This window comes from Scyliorhinus torazame, chromosome 13, assembly GCF_047496885.1.
Source record: "Scyliorhinus torazame isolate Kashiwa2021f chromosome 13, sScyTor2.1, whole genome shotgun sequence".
In the NCBI taxonomy this organism is placed as follows: Eukaryota; Metazoa; Chordata; class Chondrichthyes; order Carcharhiniformes; family Scyliorhinidae; genus Scyliorhinus; species Scyliorhinus torazame.
The window spans coordinates 79,608,712-79,625,694 of NC_092719.1; the positions used below are offsets into that span (position 1 = coordinate 79,608,712).

Sequence of the window (16,983 nt, forward strand, 5' to 3'; positions counted from 1 at the left end):
CTGCAGCCAGAAAGGCATTACGGAGAGAGGGGAATAAGTATTACTGCCACCAGTTGGGGAGCACCAGCCCTGCTGGGAGGGCTTCAGGACAGGCACGATTTGGGAGATTAGCCATTCTGAGTGCTAATTTGTGTAGGAGGTAAATGGGCCAAACTATCACCATGGAGACATCATAATATTTTAGGTGGGCAGCCAAGTCAAATTAGATAAAGGACTGCAATCGGGAGAGCTGTGAGCAGAAACCTTCCTCATCAAAAAGAACATGACACCGCGAGGGTTTAATATACAGACGAAAAGTGCAATTATATGATATCTGTAAGGATGTCCCGTGTTCCCTGCAGTTTATGAAGTACAGTCGCCGTCATCACGTGGGGAATCTGGCTGGCATTAAGGTGCACGCGCAGTTGTATTGCTTCAGCCCATGATGCCATTGCGAGCGGCGGAAACCAGAGACCCGATTGAATGGCCTCACCGCGCCCTGAAGAGGACGCTAAATCATGCGAGAGGCCTTTCGGGAGATTTACGATGCTCGGGACGCCTCGCGATCTGGATCTCGCCGTCACTGCGGGAGATCCAGATTTGCATATTTAAGTGGGCAGTTAGGCTCACTTAAATATGTTGGCGCCAGATTCTCCAAACAGGATCGAACTCCCACGGCTGGGTGACGTCAGCATGGCGCTGTTTAGCACTGGTCCACACAAACATGGGCCAGCGTAATGGCACCGGGAAGGACGGGGCAGTGCCAACTTGGGGCTTTGGAACCGCCTAACGGGTAAGTTGGCACTTTGCGGGGTTCCGGAGGCCATGGTGGGGCGCTCGAGAGATCGGGGTGGTATTTAAAAATGAAAGTCAGTGCCTCGGTGGGGCGTTCCTTACTGCGACCATAAATTACCCAGAGTCCCTTTTGCTAGCGGTGTAGCTCTCGGCACTGCAGCCTCCGAGAAACACCCGACTAAACGTACCCAAATAGGAACTCTTTCTCTCTCTCTCCCCCCACCCCTCGTTAAATCGTGCCCCAGGGACTCTACTTATTCTTCTCCATTTACATTATCATTTTTTTAAAGAAGCGGAATTCAAACTCTCAGCAATGAGAACAGAGACCGAAGAACAAAATGAAATTAGCAATCCTGAATTACCAATCCTCGAGATGGATCTTGGAACCAGAAACCCTGACAAGCTCACTCGCTCATCAATACCGGAAACATTTTGCTGTTTCCTGCACTGTCTCTGCCTCTTTGTAAATATAAAGTGAAATACAAACTACTATTTTGGGGCAGCACGTTAGCATTGTGGTTAGCACAATTGCTTCACAGCTCCGGGATCCCAGGTTCGATTCCGGCATGGGTCACTGTCTGTGCGGAGTCTGCACATCCTCCCCGTGTCTGCGTGGGTTTCCTCCGGGTGCTCCGGTTTCGTCCCACAGTCCAAAGATGTGCAGGTTAGGTGGATTGGCCATGGTAAATTGCCCTTAGTGTTGGTTGGGGTTGCTGGGTTATGGGCATAGGGTGGAGGTGTTGACCTTGGGAGGGGTGCTCTTTCCAAGAGCCGGTGCAGGCTCGGTGGGCCGAATGGCCCCCTTCTGCACTGTAAATTCTATGATAATCTATGATTTTCTCTTACGCAATCTGAAAAATACATTGTTTTGTTAACAATAACTTCAGAACTTTTGGTTTTACTTTCCGATATTTTTGACCGGGCTGCGTTTGCTGCCCACATGTCTGGCCAATGACATCAAATGCACTTGCGCAGATGGGTGTCGGTGGCCATCTTACATTGGTAGGAGACACCGTGAGGGAATACAGCTTACAGTTTGTGCACCAAATGTGTTCAGCAATCAGGCCTACAACCAGTTTTCGTAGTGTTGATTGAGGGCTGCATGAGAACCCGCACACCCCTGTTTTTCTTCAGGTCCTGCAGTGGGATCTTTGGCATCCACTCTGCAAGGGCAGAAAATCATTTCCAGAAGTACTCCGACAGTACTGGTCAGCCTGGATTGCGTGCTCAGGTTCCTGGAGCAGGACTTGAACCTACTACGTGGGAAAGTTACCCACTCAGACACAACAGCGGACACTCAACCACAAGGCTGTGTTAAAGCCCACATCTATTAGCCACAGTCCAATATTTCAGATTGCTTGAACATCTAAAAGGATCGGAAAACAGGGGTTGTATTTTACAGGGGTGAGTACTGCCAGTCACTGACCCCCTCTTCCCCAAAAGGAAAGTCTGTCGGAAAACAAGCAACTTTCAAAAACGGACATCATGCTAGGGGGTGGCTTAACAAGCTGAAATGTTGACTTCCGCCCCTCAGTCAAAGGAGGTCCCGCCCTGGAAAGGTGCTGACCTATCTGACTGGCAGCAGCTCTTGCAGTCCCAGCAGCACGAGAGCCGAGTCATGGGTGCTGCTGGGACTATGAGGAATCCCCAGGATGAAGGGGATATGGGCACGAGAGAGAGAGAGGAGAGTCTAGGGAGCATGGTGGGGGGGGGGGGGGGAGAAGAGAGAGAGAGAGAAAGAGGGGGACTTCCTCCCCCAATGCACACAGGGTATTTCCCCCCCCCCTCTCCCTCCCCCTCTCCCCCCCCCTCCTCTCCCCCCCCCCCTCTCCCCCCCCCCCTCCCCCCCCCCCCCTCCTCTCCCCCCCCCCCTCTCCCCCCCCCCCCTCTCCCCCCCCCCCCCACACACACACAAAGGAGATAAACTCTTTTCCACCCACCCTTTCACCAGGTTTGGTGAAGAGGCAGCCTGCCCACTCTGGCCCGCCAGTTTATTATGGTGGCAAAGGCAAACCTAGGCCCTTATATACCCAATGAGGGCAAATTAAGGGCCTCATTAGGCCTGCGGACACCTAACCCTCCCATGGGGATTGGGTCTGGGTGGGAGGTGGTAGTGAACTGACCACCAGTCATATTTTGCATGCCACGCCCACACTCCCTCAACCCCACCAGAAACACGCCAGTTCGCGGCAGTAATATCCAGTTTCAAGTCTTTATGCAAGGTGATGCCCTTTGATGGAAGTGCAATGATGGTGAGCCAATAACCTTCAGAATTATTTTTTGTTTGACTGAATAACAGAAAAGTAAACACAATGGAAGAGCGAACAGAGAAATACACAGCTTTGGTGTAAGAAAAACCAAGAGCTGTCAGCAGCAGCGACCCAGGGAGGGAGGGGGGTGGGCGGAGGGGAGGGGGGGGTGTCTCTTTCGGGGGGGGGGGGGGGGGGGGGGGGGTTGGGCGGGCGGGGGAGGGGTTCTCCGAGGGGTAATTGTAAAAAAAAAAAAGAAAGCATATGGGAGGGTTGATATGTGCTGGAGAAACCCATTGTATAAGTTCTGTGTTATGTTTGATTGATCTGTTTATGTTCTGTTCTGTTCTTTTCTCTTTTTCTTTTCTGTTACGGGGGGGGTTAATTGGTTGAAAATTATTGTTGGAAAAACTTTGAGTAAACATATTAAAAAAAAAAAGAAAAACCAAGAGACCGAGTTGAACAGTGGAAGAAAGTAGAAGGGTCGGACTCCGCGGCATGTCATGAATTCAAACGTTAAACCCAGGCCCCATTTGTCCTCTCCAATCAATGTAAAAGCATTTCTGCAAGACGAGCTGGGTTATTCTCCAGTGTACTGGCCAAAGTTCAATTACTCGACCAACATACGCCAAACAGATTGCCTGGTCATTACCACATTGCTGTGGGTGGATCATACTCTGCACAAAGTGGCTGCCACATGTTTCCTACGTTGTAACTGTGACCAGACTTAAAAAAGAGAGCTTTGTTAGCTCTGATGCACATTGGAAAGTCCCGAGCTTGCGGAAGGTGCAAGAGGAAAACAAGCCTCTCTTTCTTATTCAATAAGACCTCATATGCAATGATCAATTCTGTTCCACTCCGTAGCCTGAAGCACTGTTACAACATGTGATGTGCTTCCAGTGCAGCAGACAGCAGGCGTTACATGCTGTCGCAGGCAGAAGGAGTTTGCACTCTCGGTCACCTCGTGTCCCTGGCAGCTGGAATCTCCTCCAATCACGCCTCCCAACCCCGTGCTGCACACAGCATTCACATGTACAGTCACATGCTGCTGTGCTTCTGCCAGAATCAAACTTGGAGAAGGACCGCCCCGACAAAACACTCAGCCAGTGGCTCACGAGGGCTCAGGAGAACTGATGAACACAAAAAAATAGTCCACAAGCTTACAACAAACCAAAATGACTCCGATTATCTAGAAAGAGTCTTTGTCACAAACCTAACAGAAACAACGAGCAGGCTGTTAGTTGGAACTTTTAAACAGGAAAGTCTCTGTGTTACAGAGGCTTCATTAAAACAAACCATTAACTCCTTAAATATCTCCAAGTTTGTAGTTCAAAAACAAAACCCCTGTAAACCACGCTCGCTAAATGAGTGCCACAGAGCACTATTCACAGAACCTTCACAGACTCAGAGCAGTCCCTCATGGCCCGAAAACTGTCTACAATACTGTTTGTTAAAATAATTCTTCTGTACAAGCTCCATTTTTTTCCCTGGAAGTGAAGTATAAAGCATATATTCTAGTTGGAACAAAGTATTTGTGAAGGCTATACCAGCATTTAGAGAACCTGCAGTTTTTGAGAGTATTGATTATCAAATTCCAGGCATTTTTTACAAAAATTCTCAAAATCATTCTTCACAGAAATCCAAAAACCAACAGGGAGCTGCATTAATTTTAGGCTACAGCATAAACCAGGCGATATTATATTGACAGAGATATTCAAGATCCTGAGGCGTACGGACCGGGTAAACAGTGAGAAACCGTTCCCACGCAAAAGAGCATCAAGAACTCGAGGACACAAAAGGGCAAAGGGAATAAAAGTGATGCAAAGAAAAACTTTTTCACCCAGAGGGCAGTTGGAGGCTGGAAGGAACCTCCTGAGAGGGTGATGGAAGCAGGTTCAATCGAGGTATTGAAAAGGGAATTGAAATGATATCTGAAAAGAAAGAATGTGCAAAGTTGAGGGACGAGACAGGGGAGTGGGAGTTAGGTAGAATGCTCCTTCAGAGAGCCAGTGCAGACTCGATGGGCCGAACGGCCTACTTCTGCCCCTTAAAGTTTGTGATTTCGATTCTGTGACTAACCATTTATTTAGTATTATATCAACGTATATCACTTAATATCAAAGACCATTGCCGGATTCCCTTTTCTGCCAGCCTTCAAAAGGGGAATTTGCAATGATAATTAACTCAATCTGGGAGCATGGCTGGTAGCCAGCACAGTGTTCGTCTAAACCAGGTCAAAAAAGCACGCAAATGCAATTTTTCACATGACATTTGATGCTGGTTTAGCCAATTTGGGGTGAATTACTCTAAAAGAATCAGCTCCATCAAGCCAGCACTTCCAGGTCACACGGTGTGATGATAAGAGTGAGATGAAGTGGGGTGGGAGGAAGTTCACGTGGAGCCTAAACACTGGCTCAGTTGAGCTGAATGTCCTGTTTTCTGTGCAGGCTTGGAAGGTGCAATGTCATATTTTACATGGATAATGTGACCCACGAGATCCCACAGACAGCATTGAATCCTAGGATGGTATAGCACGTGCAGAAAGAGGCCATTCTACCCTTCCTGCCTGTGTTAGCTCTTTATCTCACTCCCTTGTCCCATTGGACTTTACTTTTCTTTTCAAGTATGGATTTGCATTTTGAAAGTCACCATCGAATCCGCTGGGTTTTACAGGAAAGAAAACCTCTGGATTCTCCAATGAAGTGGTCAAAACTGAAGTAATATTGCATTTAATCTTCCTACAGTCACTGTCAGAATCTCCATACCCAATCCAACCAACACTGCACTCCCCACTCCCCGCTCCCCGCTCCCCCCGCCCCCCCCACAAACCTAACCAGCACCATACGATGTCCACAATTACCCCAACACACTTTTGACTGATGCATGGGGGTTTCAAATAAAATATTAAATGAGTCTGGTTAACCTTCGCTGGGTATTCCTGAAGGAATCACTAGGTCAAGTCTCAATTAATTCAATGTGTTAAAAAGGCAAAACAGTTGCACACTGCAGTCACACAAGGTGATGTACACAGTACTGACTAACGGAGCAGCTTGAATGTCCTGTGAAATCATTGAGAGATGTCTGCTTTGTTAGAATTTCTACTTGGGACAGTCCACCCCCTGTCTATCCCCAGTAAATGTTAATCAACTCCAGGAGCAGAATACGACGATGAAATAGATGCCATGTTGAAGACTAATGACTTTTTCCTTTATTCTTTCTTGGGATGTGGGCATCGTGAACAAGGCCAGCATTTGTTGCCCATCGCTAGTTGCCCTTGAACGTAGCGGCTTTTCTTGGGGCCATTTCAGAGAGCATTTAAGCGTCAACCACATTGCTGTGGATCTGGAGTCACATGTAGGGCAGACCAGCTAAGGACGGCAGATTTCCTTCCCAAAAGGGCATTACATAGACACATAGAAAATATGAGCAGGAATAGACCACTGGGCCCTTTGAGCCTGCTGCACATTCATTATGATCATGGCAGATCATCCAACTCGGTAACCCATTCCCGTTTTCCCCCCATACCCCCTTTAGCTACATCTAACTCCGTTTTTGAAAACATACAGGACGGGATTCTCCATCCTGCCAGCCCTGCTTATCGGTGTGGCGCTCCCCACCGGCAGTGGGATCCTTCGTTCCGATAGCCTGCCAAAGGAGTTTCCCATTGTGACAATCCCACGCCATTGGGAAACCTGCGGGCATGGGTGAGCTGCCGGAGAAGCGGAGGATCCCGCCAACGGAGAATCCCTTAGTCAATGTTTTGGCCTCAACTGCTTTCAGTGGTAGTGAATTCCACAGGCTGACCACTCTCTGGATGAAGAAATTTCTCCTCATCTCAGTCATAGATTTTTCATAGAATTTACAGTGCAGAAGGAGGCCATTTGGCCCATCGAGTCTGCACCAGCTCTTGGAAAGAGCACCCGACCCAAACCCACACTTCCACCCTATCCCCATAACCCAGTAACCCCACCCAACACTAAGGGCAATTTTGGACACTATGGGCAATTTATCATGGCCAATCCACCTAACCTGCACATCTTTGGACTGTGGGAGGAAACCGGAGCACCCGGAGGAAACCCACGCATACACGGGGAGAATGTGCAGACTCCGCACAGACAGTGTCCCAAGCCGGGAATCGAACCTGGGACCCTGGTGCTGCGAAGCAATTGTGCTATCCACAATGCTACCTCCCTCCCCAACAGTCCTAAGTTGTTTTTCATTCGACTGTGACCCCTGGTTCTGACTCCCCCACCAACGGGAACATCCTTCCTGCGTCTACCCTGTCTAGTCCTGTTAGAATTTTATAGGTTTCTAGGAGATCCCCCTTCATTCTTCTAAGCACCAGTGAATACAATCCTAACCGGCTCAGTCTCCCCTCATATGTCAGTCCTGCTATCCCAGGAATCAGTCAGGTAAACCTTCACTGCACTCCCTCGATACCAAGAACATCTTTCCTCAGATAAGGAGACCAAAACTGCACGCAATGTTCCAGGTGCGGTCTCACCGAGGCCCTATATAATTGCAGCAAGACAGCCTTGAATCCTCTCAATATAAACAGTTTAACCTGGTCCCTCGGACAAGTTTGGGGTGGGGCTGCCAGGAGATGAATGAGGGGTCTTATCTATGTCGAGAGACCCTGCTGTTTGGAGCTTATTGGTTGTCTTCTGCTGGTTTGGTTCGTTCATTCTCCCCTTACCCATCTGTGGAGAGTGGTTTGGATCCCAGTGGGGGCTACCCATTTCCAGAATGACCTCAAACAGCAAGTATTCTACTTCTTGCAGGCAGAGGTCAAGAAGGAGATGCACAGAGAACCACCACCTGGTCATTCACCATCCTGGCTTGGAAATATATCGGTCGTTGCTACTGTCAAAGTCAAAACCCTTGAACTCCCTCCCCAACAGCACTGTGGGTGCAACTACCCCCGAGGGACCGTAGCTGTTCAAGAAGGCATCTCACCACCACCTTCTCGAGGGCAATTGGGGATGGGCAATACATGCTGGCCTAATCAGCGACGCCCACATCCCGTAAAAAAATCATGATGGAACAGTCTTGTTACAAACAGTTGTCAATAGGTGGATAGACTGTGTCTCGGGAAACCATGCACTCACAGCTTCACATAGACTGGCAACCTCAGCTCCATGACGAACAATGACCACTAGTGGTGGAGATGCTCACTGCTACTTTAACTGGACCTGCAGTAAGATTTGAGCTCACCTTTTCTCCAAAATCGTCCTTTCTGTTGAGCATTTCCCTCAGCGTTTGAAGAATTTTATTACAGAGTTTCTCTTCTTTATCCATCAGCTTTTTCGAATGATTAATCAATCTGCGGTTAAATTAATACTGCATCAATACTGCCTTCTCCCACAAATCTCTGACACTCACGAGCAACAAGAATTGCTAAAAATCCCACGAGCTCGCATTGTGTTTCTAAAAGAAAAGCTGCAGACATGTCAAGTCGAGATCATTTTTATCGTGTTTCTAAAGGAATAAAAAGGTAGGAGGTTCAATGATGATCCACCTCATTATATGTCAGGTTTCACTGCACCCAGTAAATGCTTCATGAAGACATAAAGCTTTTGGGATGTCTCTTTATTCAGAAATACATCTTGTAGCCTTGAATCATGTGAAGCTGTGCTCCAAATTAATGGAAACAAAATGTGAGATGTAATTCCGTAAATATGACAATGTCACGTCATACAAAGCCCCCAGTGAATTTAAAGATATGTTAAGAGTTAATGAAGGTGAAATTGGGCTGCACCAGTGCTAAAAGACAAGCTTGTGGGCAAATAGTCAGAACCAATGGTTATCTTCATTGAATTAAAATTTACTGCCGGAGGACGATCCCTGATCGTGGAGGAAACATGCAGCAGGCTTGATAGCAAAGAGGGACAAATATTCCTGCAGAATTGTAGCTGCTGGAGATAGGTTAAACAAGGGTGCGGGAAATGTACATACATGGGGGTGGCACAGCGGTTAGCACTGCTGCCTCACAGCGCAAGGGACCCGGGTTCAATTCCGCCCTTGGGTGACTGTCTATGTGGAGTTTGCACTTTCTCCCTGTGTCTGTGTCCCCACATTACAAAGATGTGCAGGTTAGGTGGGGGTTACGGGGATAGGGCGGGGGGAGTTAGCCTACGTAGGGTGCTCTTTCAGAGGGTTGGTGCAGACCCATTGGACCGAATGGCCTCCTTGTACACTGTAAGAATTCTATTCTATTCTAGAACAAAGAGGATGAAATCTGAGAATAGACAGGTATCCTACTCCAGCTTCTAACTCACATGTTCTAAATTTGAGTCTCTATGGGTGGACTGGGATACATCATAGGTCATTGGGCATGGGGGGGCCATGGGGAATGTGTGAACGAGACTTGGCAGGACGTGAAATGTAGGCAGCAGAGTTCTGGCGCACCTTGTAAACGCTTCATGAAGTACATAAGACATAAAGCTTTCAGATGTCTCTTTTTTTCAGAAATACATAATTGTGAATCATGTAAAGCTGTGCTTCAAATTAATGAAACAAAAATGTGAGTTGCAATTCCGTAAATATGACAGCAATAATGTCATACAAAGTCCCTGGTGAATTTGTGTGTCAGTGTGGGTATGGTATAAAAACAGAACAGTTGACGGAGAACCAAAGTCAGGTGATGTTCAATGGAATAATTATAATTAATTTCCAACACTCAATTCCAAGCATTATTACTCAGTGGATAATTTTACCATCTCTTCCCCCCCCCAGCCACCCCCCCCCCCCCCCCTCCCCCCCACCCGCCCCAACCCCCTTACAATCTCCACATACCCCACTTCTGGGCCCACTACTTACTTGCTCATGAAAGCACCACTTTCACATCCAAGTTGAGCGTCGCTTCCATCAGGGAAAAGCAGTTCTGGGCTATGGAGGACATCCACCAGCAAAGAAAACTCAGCATGCACCATGGGCTGGAATTGCTGTTCCAGGGTGGCCACTATATCCTGAAAGTTAATGCAGCGGAATGTTAGGCGACTCAGCAACCTCAATACATTGTCAACTGCTGATCGGGCTCTTCAGGGAATTGTGAAAGTGCTCACCATTTAGCACATCCCAGAGAATGAGGCCAATGTTAAACATGAATATTAAAATCTACCTTGTCAATTATACAATGGAGAAGTGTAAAATCTTGTATGAGAAGTTGGTAAATTACTGATCAACGACAATGGCTTCATTGCCATGTTAATACGTGGTTCACCTTCCAGCATTGACAATGCTTTACGCTACTGGGCAAGGTGTACATCAAACCAAGCCTCCAGTTTTTTTTGAGACTGCTGGGACCAGGATCAGTGGCAGGCAGGAGTTAAAAGCAGCCCTGCCAACCGCCCCATCGGTTCCACGGCCTCATCCTGCCATCATGCTATATTTGCGGAGGCAGGATCGGGTACTGGCAGGGCTACCCCGCCCACACATGGCTCACTGAGAGCCTAATGCAAGACAATTAAAGGATTCTCCCACAAGAGGAAACATCCTCTCTACATCCACCCTGTCAATACCCCTCAGGCTCTTAAAGGTTTCGATCAAGTCTTCTGAACTCTAGTGGATACAAACAAACCTGCCCAACCTTTCCTCATAAGACACCTGTCTATTCTGGGCATTCTAGTAAATCTTCTCTGAACTGTTTCTAATGCATTTACATCTTTCCTTAAATAAGGAGACCAATACTGTACACAATACTCCAGATGCGGTCACACCAACACCCTGTACAACTGAAGCACACCCTCCCTACTTTTGTAATCAATTCCCCTCACAATAAATGACAACATTCTATTAGCTTTCCTAATTACTTTCTGTACCTGTATACCAGTCTTTTGTGATTCATGCACTAGGACACCCAGATCCCTCTGTACCTCAGAGCTCTGCAATCTCTCACCGTTTAGATAATATGCTTCTTTTTTATTCTTCCTGCCAAAATGGACAATTTCACATTTACCCACATTATATTCCAATTGCCAATTTTTTGCCCACTCACTTAACCCATCAACGTCCCTTTGTAGTCTCCTTGTGTCCTCTTCACAGGTCTTCATTACTGAGTGACAGTGCCTGAACGTTGACGCTCAGCTAATGTAGTTCACGATGTTTTCATATCGCTCAGTGAATCGAAGGATACGGGGAGCGGGTGAGAAAGTGCAGTTGAGGCAGAAGAATAGCCCAAATCGTATTGAATGATAGGGGGCCTGGCGGTCCGCTCTTGCTCCCATTTCTTCCGTTGTGCTATGAATTCTCTTCCAGTTTATAATATTCAAATTACTACAGCTATCCGATAAATATAAAGAATTCATCCCTATCTGTACATATAAATCAAAACACTAGCAATTAAAACTCTCGGGACACGCTGCACACCACATTTATAACATTTTCTGATGACTCTTTTTACAAAAATGATATTCATTTGAGGTTTTAGATTTTAAACAATGCAACAAGACCAGAGGATCGGTCCAGCATTGCAAGAAAAAGCAACGGCTCAACATACATGAATCCAGAGGGGAACAGGAGAGCAGCAGGACAACAGGGTCAATACAATCATTGGACATAACTTGATACCTCGAAAAGCCCCACTAGAGAAGGAGGGATAAGGCCATGAAAACATGGTAAAATGGCGCAGACCTTCCCACCCAGTGATTGCTCGTAATTACCACGAGAGTTTGGGATAAATTCTTTCCGCCATGTTTGAGCGCACACCAATATGTAACTCCCTCAACTCCAGCAGTGCCAGAGGCTCCAATGACTCCCCGCCACTCACTTCCCTATAACTCTTTTATTAGCCGTATTAGCTCAGTGTTTATACTGTTCCTATCCTCTCTTCAGTCCTAGCAATAGTGACTCATATGCAAGATCGACATCAACGCCTGGGAGAATCTTACTCAGAAGAGACCTACTTGGGGGGAACCTCTGGATTGAAGGGACACAATTCTTTCAGGACACCCAACGGTAAGAGGAACCCGGACAACGAGCCTGAGAAAGGAATACCAGTGATCTAGAGTCCAAGGATCGATCCCACCTCCTGGAAACACCTGCCAAGTGTGCGGTTGGAGATGCGACTCTACGATCGGACTGGTTAGCCATGCAAGGACCCACAGAACCCGTGACCTGCAACACGAAGTTTCTCAGGTGGACAATCATACTCGTTATCGAGTGATCGCCAAAGAAGACGACGACTGTTTTATGGGTGTGACCCAGGTTCTCATCCCGTGAGGTCTTTTCGATTGCTCATTGGGAGACATACATAATGAATAGGAGCAGGCTAGTTGACCAGTGGCATCAAGGTCATGCCTGAATCTGACCTGGCAACAGGCCATATTCAGGCAGTGGTTAAGGGATCGCGATGATGAGCAGAATGACCTACCCTTTCACTAAATCTTCTCAACAAAGTCCTGCTCAGACTCAACTTTGGAGGTGTGGAATTTGTGTTCTATGCACTTGCAAGCCGGGCTATAAACTCAGAGAGTAGTAAGGGAGCCAAATGCCCTGCCTGCAACAGTAGTGGACTCGCCAACACTAAGGGCATTCAAATGGTCATTGGATAGACATATGGACGATAAGGGAATAGTGTAGACGGGCTTTAGAGTGGTTTCACAGGTCGGCGCAACATCGAGGGCCGAAGGGCCTGTACTGCGCTGTAATGTTCTATGTCTACTCACTGGGGGAGTCATGTTCCTGGTCTTTAACTGAGACTCAATGACATGCATTATTACGCATAAAATGCAGATCATCGAAGCACAGGTGGAGGCCATTCAGCCCATTCTACCTCTGCCTGACCTTTGAAAGAGCAGTCGCATCAGTCCCACTCTCTTGTTCTTTCCCCACAGCCCTTTCAAAAACCACCTACAGGATGCAGTGCACCAACTCACCAAGTATTTTTGCCAGCACCGTACAAATCCTGGTACTTAATCATATCGAAGGACAAGGGCAGCAAATGCCTGGGAACACCAGCACCTGGAAGCTCCCCTCCAAACCACTCCCTTCCAGTCGGGGAACACTTCAGCAGTCAAGGGCATTCAGCCTCTGATCTCCGGGTAAGCGTTCTCCAAGGCGGCCTTCAGGACCCGCGACAACGCAGAATAGCCGAGCAGAAACTTATAGCCAAGTTCCGCACACATGAGTGCGGCCTCAACCGGGACCTGGGATTCATGTCGCATTACATTCATCCCCCACCATCTGGCCTGCGAAATCCTACCAACTGTCCTGGCTTGGTACAATTCACACCTCTTTAACCTGGGGTTACCCCATCTCTGGATCTGTAAAGATTTAATCACCTGCTAATGCTCGCATTCCAAGCATTGTTTGGCATCTTTGAATTTGTCTATATATGTGTTTCTGGAACAGACCTCTTCATTCACCTGAGGAAGGAGCAGCGCTCCGAAAGCTAGTGACATTGAAACAAACCTGTTGGACTTTAACCTGGTGTTGTAAGACTTCGTACTGTGCTCACCCCAGTCCAACACCGGCATCTCCACATCATCACGACTTGGAAATATATCACTTGGAAATATATAAATTGCCCCTTAGTGTCCAAAGATGAGGTTAGGTGGATTGGTCATGCTAAATTTGCCCCTTAGTATCCAAGGTTTAGGTGGAGTGGGGAGTGGGTTTGGGTGCTCTTATGGAGGGTCAGTGCAGACTAGATGGGCCAAATGGCCTCCTCCTGCACTGTAGGGATTCTATGATCACTGGTCATTCACTGTCACTGGGTCAAAATCCTGGAACTTCCTCCCGAACAGCACTGTGGGTGTACCTACACCACATGGACTGCAGCGGTTGAAGAAGGAGGCTCACCATCTTCTGAAGAGCAATTAGTGAAGGGCAACGAATGCTGGACCAGTCAGTGAAGCCCAAATCCAAGAATTATTTTTTTAAAATTCTCATTTGAATGTACGGTTTAACTTCTAACCTCCAACTTAACTTTCGATTGGCTATTTGAACAGATGGGTTTTACCTGCAGCTTCTCTATAATATTCCTGTAGTCCAAGGTTAGTCCACTGGCTGCGTCTTTATAACGTGGTGCACCGCGGGCAGACATTCGCCAGCCTATTGCTGCCCTCTGCACCATGCTGGAGTGGGTCTTCATAAACAGAGTGTTCACTTGGCTGTCTAAATCCACCGGGATCGCTATCGCCCGTCCTTTAGCTGTAATTAAACATCAAAATATCGCTTTCATTTCATGTTTTTCCCTCAGGCTTCAGGGATAGAGCTCTCACCTCAGTGTGGGTTGGCCTCCCACTCTGGGCAACTGTTTTGAAAAACATTTTATTGAAAGCATTTTAAATATATACTTTATCACAAAAAGACAAAGGCCATTGCAGCAACAGGCAACAAACCACCCTGATCGCTGCACCCCCCACTCCCAAAAACAGCAGCCCCCCTCCCCAACAACAGCACCCACTCATCCTGCTGCCACCCCAGTACCCATCTCTCTTTTCCAACTTAATACACCGCCCTGAACAAAGAGTAAACATACCCCCCACTCCCGACGACTCAATGCTTCTTAAAGAAGTTGATAAACAGCTTCCACCTCAAGGTGAACCCCTCCTCCACCCCTCGAATGACGAAATTATTCTTTTATATGTGCGACAACGCACAACCTTTTGACCGATACATTCCACGTAATCAACCGGGTCAGGGGGCTCCCTGCTCTCCGTCCACCCCCTCGCCGATCAGCCACTGCCCCCCTTTAGCCACCTCCCAAGATTCATGCCTCGCTTAACCTAGGGGCCCTCCCCAAGATGTCCACCGCCACATCCTAACCAACTGCGCCACATCAAAACCACGCTCTCGCTCCCCCCCCATAAACAAAGGCAAAGAAAACCCAACCACCCATCCTCACGCCCCCCAGTTTAATCAGTCAACCTGCTAGAATGGTGGCCCTCACTCGAGGCCTCGGTCTACCCCCTTCCCCACAACTGCTCTTCACCCACAAATCCCCCAAACCAGTAAAAAACAAAAAATACACTCATCCACTCCGCACCCATATTCATCAAATACATCAATCTCCCAGTCGTGTAAACCCACATTCCCCACTTTAGCATCTCTAAAGATCAGTGTCCTTGCAAACCTCCCACCATGGTGCCTCATAAATTCACCCGCCTCCTCAGGCGTGTCAAACGATTCTGGTGTGTGACCCACAGACGAGGAGGATACAACACCCCAAACCTCACCCCTTCCTTGTAGAGGGCAGCCTTGATCCGATTATAACCAGCCCGCCGCTTCGCTAACTCCGCACCCAGGTCCTGATAGATCCTCAGCACGTTTCCTTCCCAGGTGCATTTTTTTGTTTACTTTGCCCACTTCAATATCTTCTCCTTGTCAAGAAAACGATGCAGCTGCACCCACCATTGCCCTTGGCGGGTCAATAACTTCTCCAACATACTGGCCACATATTTTGCGGCCTGCGTTCCCTTGATCCCCTCAGGCAGCCCCATGATCCAGAGATTCTGCCTCTTGGAACGGTTCGACGTCATCCACTGTCTCCGTCAACCTCTTATGGCTGTCCGCCACAGGCACCATCTCTGCCTCCAGCGAGGCCAGGCAGATCCTCATGTCTGCCAATCGACTCCTCCACCTTCTAGAGCTCCAGACCCTGCACCTATTGCCTCTGCTCCACTCTCTCAATAGCCGCACTAAATGGTTCTACCACATTTGCCAGATCTTCTGCCTCTGCTGCTGAAACTTCGCTTTCAAAAAGTCCACAAGCTATTTGGTAGATCACTGGGTGGGCAACAAAGCCCCTGCACCCTCTGCCACCATTTCCTGTGTCGCACCTCGAATAATCTTTCACTCAGCCTGCTGCCTCTTACACCGATGGGACTACTGCATTTCCTCAGTACTCATGCACCCACCAAACACCCCCTAAATCGGGTGGGAAAGGATCAAGAAATTCCACCTTGAGCGGGAGCCACCAAATGTGCAACCACTCACTTCATAGCCTCCACCAGAAGTCCCCACTCTGGACACTTGACTGCATCATCTTGGCTGATGCCCCAGTGCATTACTAAAGGAGTGTTGCATGGTCAGAAGTGGTACCTCGTGGATGTGAAGGTGGACAGGGAAGATCCAGAGAAGAAAAAGGGAGATTCCCTGGAGTTCTGACTGATATTTTCTGCTCAGTCAGCAGATGGTGCGATCACTTATTTCACAGATGTCTGAGGGAGCTGATTATACAAACACTAACTGCCACATTTCCCACATTACCCCAGTGATTACACAACAAAATATTTTTATTGGATGTGAAATGCTCTAGATTATTCTGAGGTTGTGAAAAATGCTGAAGAAATGCGAACTCTTGCTTCTTGAAGTTTAACAATGAATGTTTTGCAGAAGCATAGAATCGTCAATCCCGACAGTGCAGAAGGCCATTCAGCCCATTGAGTCTGCGCCGACCCGCTGAAAGAACACCATACCTCGGCCCACTCCCCCACTCTATGCCCTTAACTCCACCTAACCGGCACAGCTTTGGACTGTGGGAGGAAACCAGAACACCTGGAGGAAACCCTCGCAGACATAGGGAGAATGTGCAAACTCCATACAGCCACACAAGGCCGGGATTTGAACCCGGTCCCTGGTGCTGTGAGGCAGCAGTGCTAACCACTGTGTCAACGTGCCACCCAAATCCATATTGATAAATTCCGATGCCAATGTGAGGAAAGTGAACAATGGAAAAGGAAAAAATTCTCTCTTTCAGGAATATGGTGGCGCTGCTAGCATGCTGGATGGAGAAGAAGACACGTCGCACTCTGCCTTAACAACATGCTTCAACCTGACCACCCAACAGCTCACTTTGCCTGACAAGACATCTGGTGAGACTTTACAAAAGAATTCTGTGTCGACCATCCTGAATACTCTCGAGACAGATGCTCCAGTTTGGAGCTGGTTTGAGGGGTTCTGTGCTCAGGCTCCACACCCAAAGGTTAGGCCGAAATTCCCTCAGTCCCACCCGGAA

General features: G+C 47.9%; 1 protein-coding gene across 4 annotated transcripts in view; it reads right to left on the reverse strand.

The window, feature by feature from the left end:
- itpr2 (inositol 1,4,5-trisphosphate receptor, type 2) overlaps nt 1-16,983 on the reverse strand; it is a 333,090-nt gene that overhangs the window by 114,399 nt on the left and 201,708 nt on the right. For all 4 annotated transcript variants that reach the window (XM_072471852.1, XM_072471851.1, XM_072471850.1 and 1 more), the window contains 3 exons: nt 13,984-14,174; nt 9,843-9,991; nt 8,238-8,346 (listed from right to left, as the gene is read on the reverse strand). In XM_072471852.1, coding sequence (XP_072327953.1) covers nt 8,238-8,346; nt 9,843-9,991; nt 13,984-14,174 — 449 coding nt within the window. The remainder of the gene's footprint in view (nt 1-8,237; nt 8,347-9,842; nt 9,992-13,983; nt 14,175-16,983) is intronic.